At 38.0% G+C, this 26,976-nt stretch overlaps 1 protein-coding gene across 1 annotated transcript in view; it reads right to left on the minus strand.

Annotated features, from left to right (window-relative positions):
- LOC143036871 (E3 ubiquitin-protein ligase SHPRH) overlaps positions 1-23,405 on the minus strand; it is a 37,663-nt gene extending 14,258 nt beyond the window's left edge. The window contains exons 1-4 of the mRNA XM_076204774.1: positions 23,251-23,405; positions 6,947-9,193; positions 6,461-6,654; positions 6,170-6,365 (exon numbers count right to left, since the gene is read on the minus strand). Coding sequence (XP_076060889.1) covers positions 6,170-6,365; positions 6,461-6,654; positions 6,947-9,184 — 2,628 coding nt within the window. The 5' untranslated portion in view covers positions 9,185-9,193; positions 23,251-23,405. The remainder of the gene's footprint in view (positions 1-6,169; positions 6,366-6,460; positions 6,655-6,946; positions 9,194-23,250) is intronic.
- Positions 23,406-26,976: the final 3,571 nt, after the last annotated feature.

Raw genomic sequence — 26,976 nt, forward strand, 5'->3', positions numbered from 1 at the left:
AGAAAAGAGAAGAGAAGTAAAGCATAAGATAAAGAAGGCAAAGAGGAGAGAGATGAAATGGGGCAAGAGTATGACAGAAAATCTACAAAGTAATAAAAAGATGTTTTGGAAAGAAATTAAGATAGGAAAAGGAGTCGAATCAAGTAGGGAAGATAAGGTAAAAGGTGCAGATGGAAAGATGATAATGGAAGAGAGGGCATAATGAGGAAGATGGACAAAATATTTTTTGGGAGTTGCTAAATGTGGAGGATAGGGCAACTACCTTTCCCACTCTCTCCTCCTTCACATTTTGCAACTCACTAAAATACTCTGTCCATCTTCATAATGTCTTCTCTTCCATCATAATCTTTCCATCTGCACCTTTTACTTTTTCTTCTTTATTTGATTTGACTCGTCTTCCTCTCAATTTCTTTCCAAAACATCATTTTATTACTTTAAAAAATTTGTCATAATCTTACCCCATTTCACATCTCTCCTCTTTGCCTCCTTTATCTTATACTTTACTTCTCTTTTCTTTGTGCCTCTCAAATCTCTTGTCCTATTTTGCAACCATTGTGAATGCTCATTTCTTTGCTTCCTCATCCCACCACTCACTACCCTTCCATTTCCTCCCATCCTCCTTGTTCCATACACCATCTTTGCACACCTTGTGACTCCCTCCTTGAACCATCCCCATTCCTAGTTCTACTCTGTCTTTCACTCCCTCCCACTCCTCTCTCAGCTTCTTCCTGTACTCCTTTTCTTTCTCATTTAAGCAGTTTATTTTAAGCACCTCCCTACCTTCTATCATTTTCATCTTTCTGTATCCTCCCCCTCTCAACTTGCCTTCCACTAAAAAATCATCTGATATTCCCCCACTCTCTCCCATTAGAATATGTACATTCATAGCTCTTCCTTCTATTTTCATGGTTACCACTACATAGTCCATTAACACTGTACCACCCTTCCATCCATCACCCTCTCCCATGTGTACTTATGCTTGACTTTCTTCCTAAACACTGTATTTGCTATCAACAGCTCTCTTGATACATCTCCACCATCAACTCTACACTATGATTTTTTCATGGCACTCCACACTTCCCAACCACTCCATCTATTGGTTCATTCCCTACCCTAGCATTGAGATATCCCAATAACACTACAATGACATTTCTGATGAAACCATCTATCCACTCATTTAAATCTAGCCAAAAAGCCTCCCTTTCCTCTATACTCTTCTCACTACCAGGACATGCACTTACAAAAACCCACATCTCACTTCCCAGTTTCACCTTCATCCACATTAACCTTGAAGGAACCTCCTTCCACTCCACCACATGTTTACCTATCTCTTCACTTACTAGTATAGCCATCTCTTCTTTCTCTCATCTTCTCATTACTCCTGACATCCTCCCAACTACACTCCCAAACTCAAACTCACACCTCCCTTTCAACTTAGTTTTGCTCATTGCCAACACATCCATCTTTCTTCTCACAAACATATTGCCTATCTCTTCCCTTTTCCTCTCATCTGTACCACATCCACACACATTAAAAGACCCAAATCTTGGGGTACTTGTTGGAAGATTCCTCCCAGACCCTCTTATGCCTTTGCTTTTTTTAGGAATGTCCCCTTTGGGACTACAGGGAGAAGGGTGCCTAGTCCTATCCCTGTCCTGTTTTTGTTACCTTTTATGACTCAAGTGGGAACACTTGGTGGCAGTATTCTTTTCCCCCACCACAGGGTTCGGCAAAATAAGAAAATGAATATTCAGAGAAGTGGTACAGGGCAGTAACAAGAGTGGGGGGGACAGCATAACAGAGACAATCATAGTATAATATCAGTTCTCTATAAATTGAGATTTCCTCTTCCACAAAATGATGTGTTGCTCTGGTCCATAGGGGCACCCCATATAGATCCTAAAGTATCAGCTGCATACTACCGAGCCGGTTTGAACCCCATAATAACATGCAGCCAACACTCCAGATGGCCCAGATGGGGGCACATATATATACACATACCAACATATTACATATATATATATATATATATGTATATATACACACAGACACACAGACACACTTTCAACGAACGGACGGCTTGACGAACGCTCTGAAGAAAAGTGCAGATTGTGGATACCAACGCAAAGAGAAGTGCCTTTTTGTGTTTGCAGGGGGGGGGGGAAATTGCTCGTGAGGCAGTAGGTAAGTAGGAAAAGAGGAGAAGGGGAGGGATTGCTGGGGAAATGGAAGGAAATGAGGATGTGGAGGACTTGGCCCAGGCAGACGGGCGTAAGGTCAACATGAAACGACCACCGGATGACGAAATGGCAAATAAAAATGTAAAGATTAGAAGTATAGAGAGGAGAAATACAGTAGAAAGTGACGAGAATATGTTCCAGGGATTTAAAGAGGGTGGGGGGGACACAACCCCCCCCCGACTGATAAGACTAGAGGAGAGAGTTGATAAGGTGATCGAGGACTTGGAACGTAAGTTAGGTAAGGTAGACTCCATCTTCCAGAGAATTGAAAGATTGGAACAACTAGAGAAGGCTAACAGAAACTTAACTGAAGAAGTAGAGGAACTAAAAAGACAGTTAGGAAATGTAAAGGAGGAGAATGAGAAATTGAAGAAGAATAGTAATGAAAACAGTGAGAAAATAGCTACAGAAGCTAAAAATTGGAGAATAACTCAAGAAGGGAATAAGGTTTCATTCACTGACATAGTCAAACAGCAATTGAAAGAACATAATGAAGACTCAGTTATTAAAGTGATGAGACAGAAGGAGAATATAGTAAGAGAATTAGCTGACAAAAAGAAATGTATAATTATATTAGGAATGGAAGAGAAACATAACCCAGATAGAACCGCAAGAATCAAGGAGGAAAATGAAAGGGTAAGCAGTTTATTAAAATTAGTCCAGGAAGATGAACCAGAAATTATAAAGGAAATTGAGGAAAAATTCAGACTCGGAAAATATAGTACAGATAAGACCAGACCAATTAAGATTAAATTCAGGTCACAAACAACGGCAGAGAAAATTCTATCCAAGACAGGGAAACTAGCAACAAATGATCAATATAAAAAGGTATGGATAAAAAGAGAAATGAATAAGGAGGAAAGAGAGGCAGAAAAGCAGAAAAGAATTGAAGCTAAGGCAAAAAACGAGGAAAGAACGGAGTCAGAGAAAGAGAGATTCTATTGGAGAGTAGTGAACATGAAAATAAAGCAGTTCGACATACTAAAGAAAAACATAAGGGAAACAGAGAACACAATGGAAGTGGCAGAAAACTAAGAGTGTCTTACACAAATATAGATGGATTGATAACAGGATTGAATGAACTGAATGATTATTTGAAAGAAAAAGAACCGGACATAATGGGAATTGTAGAAACAAAATTAAAAGGCCCACTACCACCCAACAGTGTAGGACATGATACATACAATTATTGGATTAGAAACAGAGAGAAAAAACAAGGGGGTGGAGTTATGTTCCTGACAAAAAGGATATAAACGTGAAAGGTGTCATATATGGAAAGAATACAGTAGAGATGATTATGATAGAAGTGGAAGACCGAGATAAGAAGAGCAGAAAATTTGTGATCAATTATGTGCCTCCGAAAACAGCCTCATGGGAGGAGAGTGAACATAAAAGTATGTTAGAGGACACAAAGATAGCATTAACTAAAATAATGGAAGACGGAGGAAGAATAGTTATGATGGGCGACTTTAATTGCAAAGAAATCTGCTGGGAAGAAATGACAGTAAAGAGTGGTGATGACTCATGGGGAAATGCTCTACTTGAGATGATTACTGACCATTCAATGACACAATGGATACAAGAGAACACTAGGTATAGAAATGAAGAAGAACCATCGAGGCTAGACTTAATAATTACATCTGAACCTAGAATAGTGGACAAGATTGAATATAAAACACCAATAGGTAAAAGTGACCACATATTGATTGAACTGGAACTTAATGAAGAAAAATATATGAAAAGAAATGAACAATATAGAAAAGGAAGAATGATGTATGAAAAAACAAACTTTGATAAAATAAGAGAATTCTTCCAACAAGAAAACTGGGAAGAAATATACAAAGAAGAAACATCAGTGGAAGAGAAATGGAATATTTTGACAAAAATTTACAAAGAAGGAGTGGAAAAGTATGTCCCAAGACAAAAACAAGAAAAAGAATATGTAAAATGCTGGTACAACAAAAGTTGTAGGGAGTTAAAAGACAAAAGAGACAAAGCCTGGACCGGATGGAAAAAAGACAGAAGATCTGAAAAATGGAAAATATATACTGGTTATAGAAATGAATATGTACAAAAGTGCAGAGAGGAAAAAAGAAAATATGAAAAAGATGTTATAGAAAAGTGTAAAGATCAACCAAAACTATTCTACAGATTTGTAAACAATAAACTGAAAAACAAACAAGACTTGGAGAAATTGAGACAAGGAGGAGTTGAATACACTGAGGAAATGGAAATGGCAGAAATTATGAACAAACATTTTAAATCAGTGTTTACAAGGGAAAATATACAACCTGAAGAGATTGAGTGGAAGGAAAAAGTCCCCCCTATGGAAGAAATAGAAGTAACGAAGAATGAAATATTGACACACTTGGGTAATTTTGATGTCAGAAAATCGCATGGGCCAGATGAAATAGCAAACTGGATTCTGAAAGAATGTAGGAATGAACTGGCAGACAAAATACATAGCATAATAAGCAGTTCCTTAAAAGAAGGAAAAGTTCCAGAAGATTGGAAAAAAGCAAATATAGTACCTATATATAAAGGAGGAAATAAAGAAGAACCTACCAACTATAGACCAGTCTCTCTAACAAGTACAATAGCAAAAATATGTGAAAGAATTATCAAAAGTAGATGGGTAAAATACTTGGAAAAAAACAACGTACTAAATCCAAGGCAATTTGGATTCAGACAAGGACGATCATGCGTCACCAATTTAATATGTTTCTATTCAAGACTAATAGATATAATACAAGAAAGAGATGGATGGGCTGATTGTGCATTTCTAGACCTAAAAAAAGCTTTTGACAAAGTACCACATAAGAAGTTGCTTAAGAAATTAGAATATGAAGGAGGAATACAAGGTAAATTGCTAAATTGGATGGAAGACTTTTTGCAAGAAAGAAAAATGAGAGTAGTGATAAGAGATCAGCACTCAAAATGGAATGAAGTAATAAGCGGTGTCCCGCAGGGAACAGTTCTGGCCCCAATAATGTTTGCTATATATATTAATGATATGGATGAAGGAATCGAAAGCTATATGAGCTTCTTTGCAGATGATGCAAAATTACTGAAAAGAGTGAAAACTGAAGAGGATTGTGAATCACTACAGAGAGATCTAAATAAAGTACAAGAATGGAGTAGGAAGTGGGAGATGGAGTTCAATACAAAAAAGTGTAGTATAATGGAATTTGGAAAAAGCAAAAACAGAATAACAGGATCATATAATTTGGAAGAAGAAGGAATAAAAAGAGTAGAAAATGAGAGGGACCTGGGAGTCATTGTTATGAATAATATGTCACCTGAGAAACATATAAATAAGATTTTTGGAGAAACTTATAATTTAATAAGAACAATCAAAGTGGCATTTACATACCTGGATGAAGAAATGGTGAGGAAAATCCTAATCACCCTGATAAGACCAAGATTGGAATATGCAGCAACGATATGGTCACCAAGTACAAAAAAATGTATAAAAAAACTTGAAAGAATACAAAGAGCAATTACTAAACTGGCACCAACACTCTCAAAACTATCATATGAAGAGAGACTACAAAAACTTAAACTACAGACACTAGAGCAAAGAAGAGAGAGAGGAGATTTGATAGCTATTTACAGAATCATGAAAGGCATAGAAATTACTGATAGAGAGAATCTGATAAAATGGGATGACAGAAATACAAGAGGACACGGAAAGAAAATAAAAAAAGACAACTATAGAAGAGATTTGAAAAAGAACAGCTTTCCTCACAGAGCAATAGACAGTTGGAACAAGTTAGATGAGAAAGTGGTGTGTGCAAAAACAATACATGAATTTAAAAATAGTTTAGATAAAATGAGATATGAAGACGGGACCTCACGAGCATAGCTCCCCTTCCCGTAAAATACAACTAGGTAAATACAACTAGGTAAATACACACATTTTACCTCACCTGTAGATCATTAATGGTTTTCTGAATGGGTGTTCCTGTCACACACCATCTATTGATAGCAGTCAATCTCAATGCCATTTCTGCTGTTTTTGTAGTCGTACACTCCACCATTTGTGCTTCATCTAAACACACACGCCACCATTCCACACATGGCAATGGCGATGGAGTTGCCATAAATCGCTTTGGGTGTCTAAACCTGTTCAAATTCATTAAATGTGTGTGACCATGCTGCATGAACTCTATCTTCATATTCATTAGGACATTTAAAAACATTTGAATGCATCAACAAACCTTCTGCCTGCTTCACTGTTGCTATGGGGTAGGTCTACATAGTTGACCTCATGGCTAAGTGTTTCATAGCTTGAAATAACAATATCAAAGCTGGCAAGTGTTTGCGGTTGTATGTAGCCCTGAGTACTCACTCCCTTATACACCAACATGCGGATAGATTTACGTTTCAGATGCTTCTGAATCTCCTCCACCCACTGTTGCATACATAATACAGGATTGAATTAGCATTATGCAACAAATTCCTTTCACTTACACACAAATAAATCAAATAGGTGTTATTAATAACCTTATTTCATACTGTAATGTAAACAAGAAGCAATTCCTGTGTAGTACCACAAACCATTATTAACCTGAATAGGTGTTTCAAGAACTTATTTCATATTGAAATATAAACAAGAAATAATTCATGTGTAGTATCACAAACAATTATTCACCTGAATAGATTACAAGAAAAAGAAATGGTTTGTTTGCATCATTGATACATACCTGATTGCTAATAGATGCTGGAGCAACAATTAGTGTTGCCCCTGATGAAACAGGAGGATGCTGTGTCCAGCAATGTGGACAAATATATTTGCCTCGATATGGGTCTGATACATTATATTCCACACATTCTGCATGTTGCCATAGACCGCAAGCACTGCACTGTACACGGATTTTCGTGTCATGTAGTTCTGCTTGGGAACTTCCACAAATGCATTCAAAGTAACTCTTCTGCTCAATTCTAGTGTTGAAGAAGTCCTTGATTCTTTCTTTTTTTAAGTTTGAAGTGCCACAGTACTCTGCAATGCTGCTCTCATACTGCACAGACAACCTCTCTTTAAGGGTCATCATATAATAAGGATCTTTGCGTCTCATTCTTATAAATTTCTTGAACTCCTTGTAAGATCCTTCTTTTTTATAATCTTTCTCTTTACCTTCCCAGCATTCTTTAATAATTGCACTTTCAATAGAACTCCAACACTGATCACTATTTATCTCCTCTTCTACACTGAGGACATCCGACTTCCGTTTTGGTGCCTTTTTCGATCCCTTGCCTGTTCTCTTCTGAGGTGTGTAATCCTCCTCCTCTTCCTCTTCAAGAAAATCAAACAAATCCAAAGATTCATATCCACTCGATTTCCGAGCTGCCCTTCTCTTTGGGCGCCCAGTGTTGGTTGTAGCATCTTCAGCAGATTCTTCAATTTTATCCTCAGTACTGTTGGTTGTGTTTACATAAGTTTCCTTCATTTCAACATCACCAAACGATGACCCAGCAACTGCTTGACAATTACCCATACTGTCATTGGACTCTTGTGAAAATGTGGTCTCATTCAAAGGCCTGGAGCAACCATCATCCTTGTCTTCACTGTCACTACTGTGAGCAAGGGTGATAATATCCCGCTGAACAGAAGACTTTTTTGTTCTCTTCTTTGTAGTTAGCTCCACTTCTTGGATTGGTTCTAGGTACTCTGGCATTGGTACATTCACTCTTGGATGGCATAGCATGCAACACAAGACTTCAACTGTTTTACCAAGTCCCATCTCATCAGCTAAAATCCCCCCAGGATTTGGATTAACAGAACATGGAAAGTCTCTAACAAAATAGCCTCCATACTTATTATAATACAAGATTGTGCCATCTATGCTTGTTATTTCTTCATATAGTGTATGGAGTTTATCACTGACCATATTTTCAGAAACCACTTGCTCCTTGTACAGCATCCACTGAACAGCTGCTTTCTGATATGGACGTAATTGCGGCAGTAAACTTGGATGTTGCACATCATCTTTCTTATACTCCTTTCCGTTATGTCTTTCTCGGATAGCTTGGTAAAACTCATCAACGTTATGATTTGTTTCTTTAGCTTCTGAATATGATGGTGCAGATATACCATAAAAATGTTCAACAACATTTTTCAACTGCAGATTACCTTGGTGGAATTCACTAGGATTTTCTAATTTTAAGACACGAGATTCTTTCAAATATACCCATACATCCATTAACCGAGTTTCCGAATTGTAGTTTTCCATAACCAACTGAAAGATACTCTGTTTTGACAGTCCATCCCACACTGAAAGGTCTAATGTGCCCTTAACCATGAAGTGTCTGAACATGTCAGCTTTCTTCTGATTTTTACCTTTAGTTGGGGAGGCATTTGAATGCCATTCAAAATAAACAGCACTTTTATTCATTTCACCACTAACATATATCCAAAATTCAGGTACATTTGGCAGTGTATCAGACACATTAGCAGTAAGACTTATCTGTACTTTTGCAAATAAACAATACATATCTTTTTTGGGTTTTTCTTTAACCACAGGAGCATAAAACTGGCAGTTCTTTAACACCTTAGAAAAACCACCATAGTCTTCCTTTTGTTTTTTTGTTTTCTTTTTCTGTTTCGGTTTCTTTGGTTTTTCAAATGGAAGTGGCCATGATGAGAAAACTTCCCTCTCCAAAACAACTTCATCATCACTGTTCCCTACTTCTTCGACACCATCTGCATCATCAATTTCCACAATGTCACCATCACTTTCATCGTCTTCCACCAAGTCCACCACTACTGGCTCCTGATGCTGGGGCACAAAGTCTGCATCATCTTCATCTTCCTCTTCTAAGTTATCATTCAACAGTGATGCCAAATCATGAGAATGTCCGGCTTGGTCTAAGAGGTTCCATTGCTCTCTCCTTTGTTGCTCCTCATTGAGACGTTGAGGAGCTGCCTTGTTTCTACGACCCATGGCTATTACCTAGAAGTCATAATAATTACAATAAGTACATGCAATTCTAGTGTACACAAAGAAAACCAAATAATTCAAACAACTCTAAAACCACACCAGTAGAACATCTACACACAGAAACAAAAACCTTTTCCACAGACATGAAAATAATAGGCACATAGTTCTATGCATGAGCCCTAATACCCACATATCCCTTTCAACACATAACACAACATAACCAACTGACTATAATAAAGAAAGGTGAAATAATTAAATAAATAAATCATACTACTCAAACATCTACAACAGGGGTAGGCAACTTTTGGAAGACTGTGCCAGTTTCTTTGATTTGTAGAACCATGCATACCAACAGTGTTTTTGAGAGCACAAGTTCATATAAACTCATATGTACTTTTTTACTGCTGTGAAAATGCCAGTAAATGTTAAATCCTGGACAATCTGGTTTTAGTTTGATCTCCAGTCATCACATTATGTTTATCTGTAGTAATGCTGTTATATTTTGATGCCAACTGGCATGGCTGGGTTAACTCTGTCATGGATTTACCTAATAGTAGGTAAATACATGACAGGATTGACCCTAGCACACCAACTGGTTTTGAAACCTTGTTACGGCATCAAAAATATTGGTGTGCCAGGGCTACGTTTGGCAATATGTGGGACCATTTCTACATCACAAGATGAAAGTAGGAGGATGACACTGACTGCTGGCTGTCAGCTTTCCATGTATGAAAGCATGAAAGAAATACAGTTTAAATTCAGAGATAGTGTCAGCTGCACATCCAGAGATGGAGATGAAGGGGCTGACAAGTTTTGAAAAGAGGCAATAGGAAAATAATTCTCTCTGCTGTCCATATAGCAGGACCACTACAAGTTACCTGTATTTATCTTTTAGATACTGAAGAAAATGAGAAATACAGACTATCTCCAATGTACAATCCTAAAAATCCAAAGACATGACATTCTGTCTGGGGAGAGTAAAATTACAAAGTTCAAAGTGCACATCCTACTGCCAATGTCTCTCGACTCTATAATGATATAGTGATCCAGATGGATAGACAAGTCTGAGGGCTGTGAATGAGAATCATGCACTCCTCCCCATCCCCTACTATCCACTATACCAGACGAGAATTTTTACTGTCACATGAAACCTAATCTTCAAGACTTTCCTGCACTACATATTCTATTTCATGATATGACTATTTTCACCAAACATTAAACACAACATGATATGCCAGGGAAAAAATTTCCAGGTATGGTATCACAATTCATGGTGCATTTTTAACCACTTGCTACAAATATTTTTTATGAATCACAGTTGCTGTGATGCAAATGGAAACTTGTGTTTATGGGTGAATTCATTCACACTCAGCTGGCCATGTAATCTAAATTACTAAGCTAGCTGTGGCTGTGAAGTGCTAATATGAAAACACAGCATAAGCTTATAATATACATACATGCACTCATATAGACTGCCTAGCGACACACTAGAAGCATGCCAAACTATGCACTGCCAAGCCACGCACTGCTTGCATGCTTCCAGCATGAACTACACTGTACTGCAAGCTAACCATAAAGCTAAAGCCCCGGTCACACTATCACAACTTAAGTGAGTTTAAGTAGAAACAAGTTTATTTACAATCTTTTTTTAATCTCCAGATGACATATTACTTTTGCATCATATGTTGAGAAGTTAAATGATTAACTCTAAGAATTAAACCTATACAAATATTAGACACATTGTTGAACTGTCCTTAATGAAACCTAGAATACTGTAGGCAAAGTCGTCCTGCAGCTTTTCAAATTCACAATATTTGATGAGAGTCACGATAGTGTGACTGTTCAACACACACACACATACATACCAAACTAGTAGCTATATTTTGACCATCACAAGTGTTGTTTTAATGCAGTGCAGCGATGTGATGTTGTATGCATGCACAAGGTTGATTAATTATACTGTATACGTGGATGTGTGCTGTAACTGTGTTGTTGTTTACTACTCATGACCCAACCATTCAATGCCATGGTAATACATATATTCTGAATTTGTTGTGGATTTTATTGAGACACTGGACTTATTGTGACTGGATTCATTGATGTTTACATGTGATTTAATTTTGATTATGTGGATTTAACATGGAATAACTGTATCTGGATGCACTCTTTGATTTTGTCAGTGTCAAAATTTTTGTCAATTTATGTAGTTACTATGAAAGGTTGGATTAAGGAGATAAACCAGAACAGGGAATGGATCAAATATGAAGAAAATAGAGGGAGGTTAAACAGCATTAGATGCAAGATGCGTCTGACACATCAAGCAAGACCGAAATCACTACATAATATTAACCAGGCATTTATCAATGGAGTGAAACATTCCCACAATGAAAGGCATAAGAAAGCAGCTGATCTTTCTTTAAAGCCTAAACTGATGCTTGATGCAATCTTTAAGACAACACCAATAGGAAAAGCATTGGTTGGACCACCAGGTGAAGAAAAGAAACAAGCGAGTAAACTCTTTAACAGTGCATATACTATTGCTACCACAGGGTTTGGCAAGAGAGGAAATGTATATTCAGAGAAGTGTTACAGGACAGTATTAAAAGTGGGGGGTATAGCATAACTGAGGGACGGTTACAGTATAATAAAGTAGCACCATTTCTCTATGAATAGAGATTTCTTCAATCACAGACAAAATGATGTGTTGCTCTGGTCCATAGGGGTGTCCCATAGACCCTAAAGTATTAGCTGCATGCTACTGAACAATTTTAACCCTCATAATAATAAGTAGCCAACACCCCAGATGGGGATCCCTGGAGATACTGATCCAACATGTACTTGTGGATATTGTTGCATTTTCTACAATTGGATCCTATATGTACTCTGGGATACATTGATGAAGTGTTTTCAGTAAAACATGGTATGTATAGACACGGTAAAGGAAACATGGACTGGAGGTGAAGCTTTTATTCCTGACATTTTGTCGGCTTTGAGAAAGCCGATAGACGAAACGTCAGGAATAAAAGCTTCACCTCCAGTCCATGTTTCCTTTACCGTGTCTATACAACTTGTTCACATGGATTTTCAAAACATGGTATATTATTTAGGTTTCTGGAATTTTTTTCTATTAGAAATTGTCAGTGACAACAATATCAACTTAAGCAGTTTTGGCTTATATTAAAAAACCTTATTCTGACCCCATTTGGGGTATTGGCTGCATGTTATTGTACAGCAAAATTTGTAGAGTAGCATGCAGCAGATAGTTTAGGGACTATGTGGGGTGCCCCTACAGATCAGAGCCACACATAATTCTGTCTATGTTAAAGCAAATCTCTACTCATAGAGAAATTATCCTACTTTATTGTACTGCAATTGTCCCATTATGCTGGCCCCCCTCTTAATATTGTCCTGCACCACTTCTTTGAGTATATATTTCCGCTTTAGCCTCTGTCCACTGTGGTTGGGGGAAGAAAGAATACAGTCAATGAGACTTCCCACCTGGGTCATAAAGGCAGCTAACACAGGACGGAGTAATGGGACTAGGCATCCTGCTCTCTGTAACCTTGAGGGGTACCTTCCAATAAGAAGTCAAGGCAAAAGAGGGACTGGGAGGAGTTTTTCAACTACAGTAGAACCCTAAGGTTTCGGTCTTTTAATGTGTGTGAGTGTGGTACAGATGAGGGTAAAAGAGAAGAGATAGGCAGCATGTTTGTGAAAAAGAAGATGGGTGTGTTGGGATTAAGTGAAGCTAAAATGAAAGTGAGTGGTAATTTTGAGTTTGGGAGTGTAGTGGGGAGGGTGTCAGGAGTGAGGAGAAGATGAGGAAGGAAAGGGGTGGCTCTACTAGTGTGCGGTGGAGTGGAAGGAGGTTTCTTCAAGGTTAACGAGAATGAAAGTGAAACTGGGAAGGGAGATGTGGGTCTTTGTAAGTGCATATGGGCTTGGTCATGAGAAGAGTGTTGAGGAAAAGGATTTTTTTTTTTTTTTGGGGGGGGGGAGGAATGTCAATATAGTGATTTTAGGAGACCTCAATGCTAGTGTAGGGGATGAACCAATTGATGGAGTGGTTGGGAAGTAGACAGTGCCATGTAAAAACCATAGTGGAGAGTTAATGGTGATGTATTTAGAAAGAGTTGATGATAGCCCACACAGTGAGAAAAAAGTTAAGCATAAGTACACATAGGAGAGGGTGGTTGAAAAGGCATTAATGGACTACGTAGTGGTACCCAGGAAAAAGAGTAAGAGGAATTCTGGATGACCATGTACTTAGGGGAGTGAGAAGGAGAATACAAGATCATCTTTTGGAAGATAAGTTGAGAGTAGATGATAGGTGGATGATGATGATGATGATATGGTTTAACGTCACAAACTCCCCCCTATCGGAAGGCTAGGACGGTACCCTTCACAGAGGGTTTTGTAGCATGGAATTTAATGAACCATGCCCTTGGTTCAACTTCACTGGTGGCAGGATCCGAACCGCCATCCCCTCGACCTTCACCGCAAGTAACGATGCCCTAACCCGCTCAGCCAGCGAGCTTCCCAAGATAGGTGGAGAAAGCGGAAAAGGGCAGAAGGTAGAGGTACTTGTTTAAATGAGAAGGAAAAGGAGCAGGAGTACAAGGAGAAGCCAAGAGAAGTGTGGGAGATGATGGACATAGTAGAGGTAGGAATGGAGGAATGAGTGTGATTCAAGGAGTTATGTATGAATGATATTTTGACACAGCCCAAAAGGATTTCTTTCCATCTCTTTTTTTCTGCATGGATGGATGGGGGGGTGGGGGCAATTATGTGAAGCGGCCTTGCTGTGGATGTGCTTTGTCTTACTGCATTGCTTCTGACCCAGAGCAGAGGGCAGGATACAGGGATGACCCATCATCCATGGGGAGCAATGATGAGTGGGAGGAGAGGATGGCAAATGGGAGTGAAATGAGTAGGTACTTGTCTTTTGATTTGGCTAATTCCCTTGATAGATTCTGATCCACTTACAGTATTCAAGAAAAGATAAATGCTATTATAAAATCACAACTGAGAGACTGTTTAGGATACCTGACAGGTTCTCACTGTGTAGTGAAAATAGCAGTGGACTAAAATAAATGTACAATGGAAACAGCATTGCATTTTTTTTCATTCCTTTATAAATAAGGGACCTTTGGATACACATAGAATGCCTCCTTGAGGGTGGAAATTAGTGGAAAGAGACTGGATGGATGAAGGAATAACAGTAGGTGAAAAGATGTTTTCATTTAGGTCACAACTTATTTGGAATGGACAAGGAGGGGGGGGGGGGCATACAGTGAAATGGTAAACCAGCTCTGTCAGGCCATGTTGTGAAAGAGCTGTACCTTACTACATTGCACTTGACCCATGAAGTGTGGCAGGAGATGGCAACTCTTCACATTGTGCAGACAAATGCTCACATGACATGCTCTCAAGACAAATGCTCATAAGACATATGCTCACACCCTTAATGGAAAAAAAAGACAAATGTTCACAAATGTTTGCAATCTACATGTCATGAAGCTAATTTGGTATGCGATCTACATGTCATGAAGTTATGGTTACTTTGGTATGTGATCGTGTCATGAAGTTATGGTTACTTTGGTATGTGATCTACGCATCATGAAGCTACTTGGTATGCAATCTATGTGTCATGAAGCTACTTTGGTATGTGATCTACACTTTATATTGTGATTCAAAACAAGAAAAATTATAAGAATTATACATAGATCATGTTGGCTATGCAGATTGCATACCAAAGTATATCATAGTTCATATTGTATAATTTTTGTCTTCTTTCTCAATATCTATTCTTATGCAATAAATTTATAATAAATACATATACAAATAGTAATTATTTTTCTTAAACATATATGTAGAATATTTTATTTTATTCATAATAAATAAATAAATGAAACGTGTAGATTGCATAACAAGCACCAATATTTATTTTTTTCTGAAATAACTTCATTTATAAATTATATATATATATATATATATATATATATATATATATATATATATATATACACGAGGCCCATTCAAAAAGTATCCGACCTTGGTCCATAAAGAAAAGATTTCTGTACATTTCAAAACTTTTATTCAATCACCTTCAAAGTACTCCCCTTGGGAGTGCACACACTTCTCCCAGCGGTGCTGCCACTGCTGGTAACATCTCTGGAATGCCGAAATAGGAATGTTGTAGAGCTCTGCCGTCGTTTTTTTCAATTTCCTCTCTCAACTCAAAGCGCTTCCCTTTAAGGGTTGTTTTCAGTTTAGGGAAGAGCCAGAAGTCACAAGGTGCCACGTCTGGAGAGTAGGGAGGGTGCCGAACAAGAGGAGTATTGTTTTTGGCCAGGTAAGCTTGGATCAGGTGGGCAGAATGAGCAGGTGCATTGTCATGGTGAAGTTGCAAGTTGCGCGCAGCCCACATTTGCGGTCGTTTTCGTCGCACAGCATCGCAAAGGTGTCGCATAACTTCCAGATAATACTCCTTATTAATTGTTGTCCTGCTGGTGCATATTCATGATGCACAATACCACTGGAGTCAAAAAAACATGTCAACATTACCTTGACGTTGCTCCGAACCTGTCGTACTTTTTTTGGTCTTGGTGATGTCTGATGCTTCCATTGTGATGACTGAAATTTTGTTTCCGGGTCGTATCCATACACCCATGTCTCATCACCAGTGATGACGGTCTTCATGAAGTCAGAATCACTGTTAGCACGGTCAAGCAGGTCTTGTGCAATTTCCAGGCGGAGTTGTTTCTGCTGTTCCACCAGCAACTTTGGAACAAATTTTGCAGACACTCGTCACATGGCCAAATCTTCGGTTAAAATTGTATGAACTGATCCTGTGCTTATTCCTACTTCTCCGACAATCTCGTTGATGGTTATACGACGGTCGTCCTCCACTATTCGACGAACATTCGCAATGAATTCTTCATTTCTGCTGGTGGATGGCCTGCCAGACCGTGGCTTGCTCTCAACTGAGGTTTGTCCTTGCTTGAAGCGGTTATACCACTCCTTTATCTGTGTTATTCCCATGGCTTCATCGCCAAAGGCTTGCTGAATCTTCTGGATAGTTTGCACTTGCGTATCACCAAGCTTGTGGCAGAACTTAATGCAATAGCGCTGCTCGATGCGCTCCGACATGTTGCATAAGGACGATAATCCGACGAGTACATACTGGATGACTGCACTCTAGCCTTAACAGGTGGGAACTGGCGCGCACTACAGCTTTTAAAATTTCCACGCATGCGCAGTAAGGGTGCCGTCAACTGCCACAAAAATGGATTCCTGAATGGTAAATTATTTTTCCTTTTATGGACCAAGGTCGGATACTTTTTGAATGGACCTCGTATATATATATAAATAATTAAAAAAGAAAAAAAATTGAAGTTTACTAATTTTATCAGTGAATCAAATGAAGATCAGCTATGCAGGTAAAGTTACAAAAGGAAGTGCAGGTAGGTTATATACTGGTGAATGGGCTGAGGAGCTGTGGGCATTTATACACAAGTAAGACCTCACTACCATTCCACATTGCCAATGTTGGCGACATGCATGGATACCACTTGGAAATCTTAATAGATTTATTGCACAAGAATAAATATTGAGAATGAAGACAAAAAATATATAATATACTTTGGTGTGCAATTTGCAGAGCTAACAAGATTTACATATAACTTTTGTTATTGTAGAGCATAATGTAATGTGTAAATCGCATACCAAAATAGCTTCATGACACATAGATCACAAACATTTGTGAGCATTTGTCTCTTTTTCCATTAAGGGTGTGAGCATATTGTTATCATCCTCTTTTGCTTTATCATCTTCTTCAATATTCAGTGTCTGTCATCTCCCTTCAATGCCTGGCGTGCATACACACATATATGCTACCAGAGTGAACTAACATCTTCAAACAACTCTCCAGGGACAGTCAATTGTCCAAGTGACCCAAGCTCACCAACCTTTCCAGTCGACACCCAAGCGAAGAATAGGCTCAGCATATCTCAGGTCAAGCCATCTGAAGCCTTCTACTTGAACAAAGAAGCCAACAGGGTGTCGATGAGACACCTGCTTGGAACTTCTACACCTCACAGCCTTCGCTACAATAGAATCAGCAACTAATCTGGTGCCTCTCATCATGCTGCTCAATCTGACATAACCAACCTTTCAAATATTCTATATGCAAGTATGGAAACAGCCTACTTATACCATGTTTTGGCAACCCTGTAAATATGTACATTCTAATGTTTCTGGCAGCCCCCCAAGCTTTGAACTGAGCTTGCCATGTATTTGAAGCCAAAGAGCTGTCAGGCACATTAAAGACAACAATTCCACTTTACTTTGCCACTTAAATGTAGAAGTTAAACTTACACTCTACAATATATTTTGTGAGCATTTGTCTTGTATGTCATATGAGCATATGTCATGTGAGCATTTGTTTTGTGAGCTTATATCATGTATGTCTTGTGTGCATTTGTCATAGAACAACCCTTCACCCGAGGTAATGAAATGGGAGGGGTGTTGGGATGGGTTTCACTTGGTTATGATGTGCGTGTGTTTTGACTGCCATTATCCTTGCAAATGAGAAAGTCTTTGACATATACATAGTAATGAGGCACTGTTGTTGTAACCACATGTAAGAGAGCTCTGAACTAAAGAATAATAATAAACAAAACACATACATACATATCCCTAGGGTTTTTTCCCTTTACAAGGGAGGTAGCAAAAGTCAAAAGGTATAATTCCACTCCCATTCACCCCTCTTCCCTCCCTCTTATTGTGGCTCCTCCTGATGATGGGTCATCCCTTTATTTTGCCCATCCCCCTGGGTCAGATGCAATGCAGCAAAACACAGCACATCCACAGCAAGGCCAATTCATCTAGTTGCCCCCTTCTCTGCCCACTCATGCAGAAACATTGAAAATTATAATAAATTCAATAAATGATAAAATAAAAATCAAATCAAATCCTGTTTTAGAGTAGGGCATGTGACTGAAGACACAACAGAGGGCAACAAAATTTGTCAGGGTTCAAATAGCCGCCCCTTGAAATCATAAATGAAATGTATGAATAGGAGCTATGATGAGAATGAAAACAAAGGGGGTGGATGGGAATGTAATGGGTCCATGTCTTGAGTGTCTATCTCCCTTATAAGGGAAAAGAAGCCCTTGATAGATAAATAGATAGATTGATAGATGAAGATAATAGAGAGATGAACCTTCATCCACAAGAAGCTAAGATAGGAAGGGCAATGACCGAGTTTTTGGAAGGGTGAAGTGTGGGTGCAGGGTGGGTGTATACTTTTAACTTGGCTACTCACCCTTATAAGGGGAAAGGGTCTTTTGGTATTTGTATGAATGTATTTATCTAATTGTAGTGTACAGGAAAGGAAAAAACACTCATTGGATCTCATCTCCAAATCTCCAATTTACCATACCTAGCCTTAAATTCATGTACAACTTGGTCTATATCCTTGATTTCCAACCATGCATATGTATTAATATATGACTGTATGTATGTATGTATGTATGTATGTATGTATGTATGAAGGCTGTTACCAATTACTTGAAGGCTGCAGATCTTCTGAAAGAAAGACCAGAGGAAACAGGCTGACTGATTGTATGCATGAACGTATGAAGCTCAAAAGAACAACTGGGTGAAAACTACTACAACCACTCCTCGTTTAACGACGACAATTGGGACCAGCGCGCCGTCGTTAACCGAATTGGTCGTTAAGCGAAAGTGTATACATATACGTACATGTACTGTATGTACAATGTCCAGCAATATATGTATATTTATTTTCGTGTATTTTCCCTCTTTTATACAGTACATTAAAGCTTTATTTACTGTTTATTTACCGTGGTTAGGTTCCTGAAATTACCGTGTATGACCAAATCCACGTATGCTGACATTCCATATTGAATACCGGGGTATTTTTTTAGTTTCGACCATGGGTGCAATATAGCAATAGAAAATTAATTATTAATTTTGTAAATTAAAAGGTATCAACATACTATGCAATTTTGTGGGCGGAAATGAAAGTAAAAAATACCTTGCTACAAGCAAATATGCTAATGAATGAAGTCGGTAGCATAGGATTGGGACGCCATCTTGTTGTCTGTCAATTGACGGCTTCGGTACTTCCGACTATCTCGCCAGGTATATTTTCTTGAAGGAATGTTATGGTGAGGAGATACATGCATTCCTTCAAGCTGCAAGAACTTTGTATACCCTGCAAACTGAGAGAGTGGTTGAAAAGCCCGCCAACGTCTCTCACGACGACGACAACGAGGACCAGCCAGATGACATTTAATTTGCAGGTAATGATTTATTAAACACAGGTTAGGTTAGTTTAGTTTAGGTTAGACGAATTTATCATCCTTTCATTTCTTCGACGTCAGCATCTATTATAACAAACATGGTGTACCATTCGTCCGACATGACTTCGTTACTTACGAAATCTGTTTTCGCACCTTTTTTGTTTTTTTATTTCCGCTCACAAAATAGCATATTACGTTGATACATTATAATTCAATAATTAATTTTCTATTGCTATATTGTGCCCATGGTCGAAACTAAAAATTTACCAATACCGGTGTATACTGCACTCCTGGTAGTTTTTTCAGCTTGCAGGATGGTAATGTAGACCTAAGTTTCAGAACACTTTACCTCACAGCTAATATCCTCCGTGCAAGTTATAACATCATACAAATTTGCCTCAGCCAACTTGATTATCGTACACGACGTCGTAACTTCGGGAGATTTACGTTAAACGAATATTGGTCTGTCATAAAGCCCGTCGTAACTCCGCATTTTCGTTAACCAAGTAGGTCGTTAAACGAGGAGTGGTTGTACAATAAACTTGAATAAGACGAGATTAAGAATAGAGGATGTGCACAGACTGACAAATGAATTGAAGAAGTCATTAAAAAGGGATATAGAAAACTGAGAACTAAGTAGCAAGACAAACCTAGAGGTATACAAGATATGAAAAACTGAAGAGCTGATATATTACGATTACTAATCAAGCAAGAAGTGGCATATTTCCCTCAAACAATAAGAGAAAACACACATAAGGTGAAGAAGCATATCAGCTACATAGAGATAGAAATGAAGATCTGATCAATTTTATGAGATGCCCACTTCTAAATATTGAACAAAGTTATTCAATTAACAAAAAATATTATATATGTATGTATGTATGTATATATATATATATATATATATATATCACATTAAAACCAATGTTGGAGTAGAAAAGACTGGAGACGGGGAATCTATACATTTCGATTGCAAACTGCAATCCTCTTCAGTAGATACTGAAGAGGATTGCAGTTTGCAATCGAAATATATAGATTCCCCGTCTTCAGTCTTTTCTACTCCAACAGTGGTTTTAACATGATTGACAAATGTTAAAGATATATATATAAAAAGAGAAGATGCAAGAGAAGAAAGAAATCTTATGAATCACGTGTAGAAAATTATCTATATACCAAGGGCTGCTTCTCCCTTACAAGGGAGGTAGCCAGTCGATGCTTTCACCCACCCCCACCTAATTCCAGTCCTATCCATTATCTACATACGGGGACAAAATTTTCAATTTTTTTTAACCCTTAAATTGTTGTTACATATGAAAGACAATTTTATTAGAAACAAAATGCTTTTTACATTTTTAAATAGCTTGAAAAATAAGGGAGAAATGATTTTTAATTATTTTTTTAGCCTGCATTTTTGGTTAAACTTTACATACATACATACATATACCAAGGCTTTTTCCCCCTTCCAAGGGAGGTAGCCAAAAAGGGAAAGGCATAAAAACACTCCCACCCATTTCATCCCTAAAAACACTCCACACCCCTCCCACCCTTCCTCTCATCTGAGAAATACACATTAACTCTAAACCACTGGTCCAATTTTATCAAAATTTGGATTACTTGGGTTTTATGGATCAACAAATCATATGTGCATGTCAAAAACAATGAGAGACATCTCCATCATACCATATTTGTCTTTTCATGGCAACTATAAGTTGTAAATTTTCAGATTATCATCAATAAAATCCAAACCACTGGCCCAATTGACATGCAACTTGGCATGTGAAGGTTTTATGGGTCAACAAATCACCTGAGCATGTCAATAACATTGCAGGACCTTCCTCTTATACCATTCTTATTAACACCTATCACACTGCCATGGCAACTGTTGTCAATTTAGAAATAATCAATAAAATCCAAACCACTGGCCCAATTAACATGCAACTTGGTTTGTGAAGGTTTTATGGGTAACAAATCACCTGAGCATATCAATAACATTGCAGGACCTTCCTCTAATACCATTCTTACTAACACCTATCACGTTGCCATGGCAACTGTTTTCAATTTAGAAATAATCAATAAAATCCAAACCGCTGGCCCAACTGACCTGTAACTTGGCATGTGAAGGTTTTATGGGTCAATAAATTACCTGAGCATGTCGTTAACATTGCAGGACCTTCCTCTTATACCATTCTTACTAATGCCTATCATGTTGCCATGACAACTGTTGTCAATTTAGAAATAATCAATAAAATCCAAACCACTGGCCCAACTGACATACAACTTGGCATGTGAAGGTCTTATGGGTCAACAAATCACATGAGCATGCCAATAACATTGTAGGACCTTCCTCTTATACCATTCTTACTAACACCTATCATGTTGCCATGGCAATTGTTGTCAATTTAGAAATAATCAATAAAATCCAAACCACTGGCCCAACTGACCTGCAACTTGGCATGTGAAGGTTTTATGAGTCAACAAATCACCTGAGCAAGTCAATAACATTGCAGGACCTTCCTCTTATACAATTCTTAACACCTATCACCTTGCCATGGCAACGATATGTCGAGTAGGCATCTAAGCTTCAAGATTCTTAGATTGCACAGCTGCACTACTACCAACGATTTCAAAGTTGCTCTTATCCAGTAGAATAGAGGCTAATAAACAACATTATTACATTAAATATTATATAATTTAGTTTCTTGCCTTTAGATTTTTACTCGGAAAACTAATTTGCCAAGGATAATATCAAAATCTGTATTGAAATCGGTAAGAATTAGTAAAGTTTTGAAGAACTGGGCATACACTTGCTGAACAACAAGATAATTTGAATACCCTGCGCATGTGCTGAACGATCCAAGCATTCAAACTAAACCAAACAAAATCCAACGGGGCAATGTAAACAGTACAAGCGCAATAGTCGTGCCGCAGTGGTTTCGTGCGTGACTACATTATCCATGTTTCTCTCTCATCTTAGCACCTTGTGGAAACAATCATTATAGAAATGACAGCAGAATAGTGGGGAAAGAATGTCAACAATAGAAAACTAAGATCATAAATAGGAGAAGACTATGAAATGGCATATATTCTGATCAAACATCATACACTACACAGGTAATGCCTACAATAAAATACATCTGACTAGTGACTGATTCACTGAAATACGCAAATTGCTTTGTATGTATTTACAGTTCTAGTAAGCAATCCCTTCTTACAGCACTTCTAATATAACCCAAACCAGATGAGAGGTCACTTCTTATTCTAAACCAAACTATTGAATATTTGGAGATAATTCGCTTTTGTTGTGATCTGACCAGATAACAGAAAGTGTAATTACTGTATCAACAACTGCCACATCCAGATAACAATATGACAAACACACTATGTATAATGCTCACTCATAAACATGTGACGTAAGATTTGACTACAAGTTAAATTATTTACCATTAACTCTTCATAGCAACCACCAAACCATTTCACGAGTGGTAGGACAATGAACGTCAACCCGCATTGTCACCTTTCATAACGTATCTATTAACTTACGTGGGTTTACTACCTTATTTGAATGCACAAGCTACCCAGATTCTGAACATACTATAGCATTTATCGCAAATTCTGTACCGGTACTATTTTACGGGAGGCCCCATCGGGGATGTCAAACAACTATCGCATTGCATTGTGCAACAATACTGACGCGTTTTCTTACAATGACATCGAATTATTATAATAGGATTAGCTAACCTTTACAGATGTATCCGACGATTAAAGTATCGTTCTTTGTACCCGCACCCTTCGTCCAATATAACCTGTCTTCATGAACTTTTAGTCTTCTTCCATTTCCATTGTTGACAAACTGAGCGTTCCAAGCGACCGCGTTTGACATATTCCAGTCCGAACACTTGTACAGATGCCTAGGACTGCTGTTGTTACTTCCAGTTGCCTGCTTAACATAGTTTGTATAGGGCAAGAATCATGTAAATTATATATTTCTATGTGTTCATGGCGATTAAAACATGTTTTGGGATCGTGTGGAAATATTTTATTCTACTGAACAATGTACGTTACGTAAACAGTGTACGTTTTCCAACACTGTATCATGTTTAGTTACCAATGTCTTTGTTACCCAGACGGTACTTCAGATAAGTTGCTGTAAATGGTGGATAGCAAATGCTAAAGGAAACAATCGAATGGGTGGTATATAGAGGAAAGTGGCAAATGATAATAACATTACTATTTGCTCTGTTGGGAATAAATCCCGACAGTTTTTTTTAGAATAAATAAGCTATTGTTACAATTTAATGTGGGTAGAATCAGGATTAAGATTGAGATACAGCAATAGCATATCAAGTTGTATGAAATTAGTATTCTAGAATGCTTATTATATAAAAACATGTACAACGAATCAGGGCCGTAGCCAGGAATTGAATTTTGTGGAGCAAATCATGCTTAAGTTGGGGGGGGGGGCGGTACCGCTCTACTGTGCCCCCCTCCCCCCACACACACACAGTGGCACACCGGTACAGTTCCTGGCTGCCACTACGGCGGTCCGAGTTCGAACCCCGCCTAGGGCTTAAATAATTTCAGTATCGTTGCGCTGCGGGTCGTTACTCCAACTCTCGTGGGCGGGGAGTTGTGTGTGTGTGTGCGTATAAGGTTACAGCATTACCCATAGATCGGTCATATATGAGCTTTGAGCTCCCTTCGGAGGGGAAATAGCTGTTGATCACGAGTCTAACACGTATTGCAAGACCATGGTGAATCACACACACACACACACACACACACACACACACACACTTTCAACGAACGGACGGCTTGACGAACGCTCTGAAGAAAAGTGCAGATTGTGGATACCAACGCAAAGAGAAGTGCCTTTTTGTGTTTGCAGGGGGGGGGGGGAAATTGCTCGTGAGGCAGTAGGTAAGTAGGAAAAGAGGAGAAGGGGAGGGATTGCTGGGGAAATGGAAGGAAATGAGGATGTGGAGGACTTGGCCCAGGCAGACGGGCGTAAGGTCAACATGAAACGACCACCGGATGACGAAATGGCAAATAAAAATGTAAAGATTAGAAGTATAGAGAGGAGAAATACAGTAGAAAGTGACGAGAATATGTTCCAGGGATTTAAAGAGGGTGGGGGGGACACAACCCCCCCCCGACTGATAAGACTAGAGGAGAGAGTTGATAAGGTGATCGAGGACTTGGAACGTAAGTTAGGTAAGGTAGACTCCATCTTCCAGAGAATTGAAAGATTGGAACAACTAGAGAAGGCTAACAGAAACTTAACTGAAGAAGTAGAGGACCTAAAAAGACAGTTAGGAAATGTAAAGGAGGGGAATGAGAAATTGAAGAAGAATAGTAATGAAAACAGTGAGAAAATAGCTACAGAAGCTAAAAATTGGAGAATAACTCAAGAAGGGAATAAGGTTTCATTCACTGACATAGTCAAACAGCAATTGAAAGAACATAATGAAGACTCAGTTATTAAAGTGATGAGACAGAAGGAGAATATAGTAAGAGAATTAGCTGACAAAAAGAAATGTATAATTATATTAGGAATGGAAGAGAAACATAACCCAGATAGAACCGCAAGAATCAAGGAGGAAAATGAAAGGGTAAGCAGTTTATTAAAATTAGTCCAGGAAGATGAACCAGAAATTATAAAGGAAATTGAGGAAAAATTCAGACTCGGAAAATATAGTACAGATAAGACCAGACCAATTAAGATTAAATTCAGGTCACAAACAACGGCAGAGAAAATTCTATCCAAGACAGGGAAACTAGCAACAAATGATCAATATAAAAAGGTATGGATAAAAAGAGAAATGAATAAGGAGGAAAGAGAGGCAGAAAAGCAGAAAAGAATTGAAACTAAGGCAAAAAACGAGGAAAGAACGGAGTCAGAGAAAGAGAGATTCTATTGGAGAGTAGTGAACATGAAAATAAAGCAGTTCGACATACTAAAGAAAAACATAAGGGAAACAGAGAACACAATGGAAGTGGCAGAAAACTAAGAGTGTCTTACACAAATATAGATGGATTGATAACAGGATTGAATGAACTGAATGATTATTTGAAAGAAAAAGAACCGGACATAATGGGAATTGTAGAAACAAAATTAAAAGGCCCACTACCACCCAACAGTGTAGGACATGATACATACAATTATTGGATTAGAAACAGAGAGAAAAAACAAGGGGGTGGAGTTATGTTCCTGACAAAGAAGGATATAAACGTGAAAGGTGTCATATATGGAAAGAATACAGTAGAGATGATTATGATAGAAGTGGAAGACCGAGATAAGAAGAGCAGAAAATTTGTGATCAATTATGTGCCTCCGAAAACAGCCTCATGGGAGGAGAGTGAACATAAAAGTATGTTAGAGGACACAAAGATAGCATTAACTAAAATAATGGAAGACGGAGGAAGAATAGTTATGATGGGCGACTTTAATTGCAAAGAAATCTGCTGGGAAGACATGACAGTAAAGAGTGGTGATGACTCATGGGGAAATGCTCTACTTGAGATGATTACTGACCATTCAATGACACAATGGATACAAGAGAACACTAGGTATAGAAATGAAGAAGAACCATCGAGGCTAGACTTAATAATTACATCTGAACCTAGAATAGTGGACAAGATTGAATATAAAACACCAATAGGTAAAAGTGACCACATATTGATTGAACTGGAACTTAATGAAGAAAAATATATGAAAAGAAATGAACAATATAGAAAAGGAAGAATGATGTATGAAAAAACAAACTTTGATAAAATAAGAGAATTCTTCCAACAAGAAAACTGGGAAGAAATATACAAAGAAGAAACATCAGTGGAAGAGAAATGGAATATTTTGACAAAAATTTACAAAGAAGGAGTGGAAAAGTATGTCCCAAGACAAAAACAAGAAAAAGAATATGTAAAATGCTGGTACAACAAAAGTTGTAGGGAGTTAAAAGACAAAAGAGACAAAGCCTGGACCGGATGGAAAAAAGACAGAAGACCTGAAAAATGGAAAATATATACTGGTTATAGAAATGAATATGTACAAAAGTGCAGAGAGGAAAAAAGAAAATATGAAAAAGATGTTATAGAAAAGTGTAAAGATCAACCAAAACTATTCTACAGATTTGTAAACAATAAACTGAAAAACAAACAAGACTTGGAGAAATTAAGACAAGGAGGAGTTGAATACACTGAGGAAATGGAAATGGCAGAAATTATGAACAAACATTTTAAATCAGTGTTTACAAGGGAAAATATACAACCTGAAGAGATTGAGTGGAAGGAAAAAGTCCCCCCTATGGAAGAAATAGAAGTAACGAAGAATGAAATATTGACACACTTGGGTAATTTTGATGTCAGAAAATCGCATGGGCCAGATGAAATAGCAAACTGGATTCTGAAAGAATGTAGGAATGAACTGGCAGACAAAATACATAGCATAATAAGCAGTTCCTTAAAAGA

This window comes from Oratosquilla oratoria, chromosome 21 (assembly GCF_046742065.1).
Source record: "Oratosquilla oratoria isolate Oo_2021 chromosome 21, ASM4674206v1, whole genome shotgun sequence".
Taxonomy (NCBI): Eukaryota; Metazoa; Arthropoda; class Malacostraca; order Stomatopoda; family Squillidae; genus Oratosquilla; species Oratosquilla oratoria.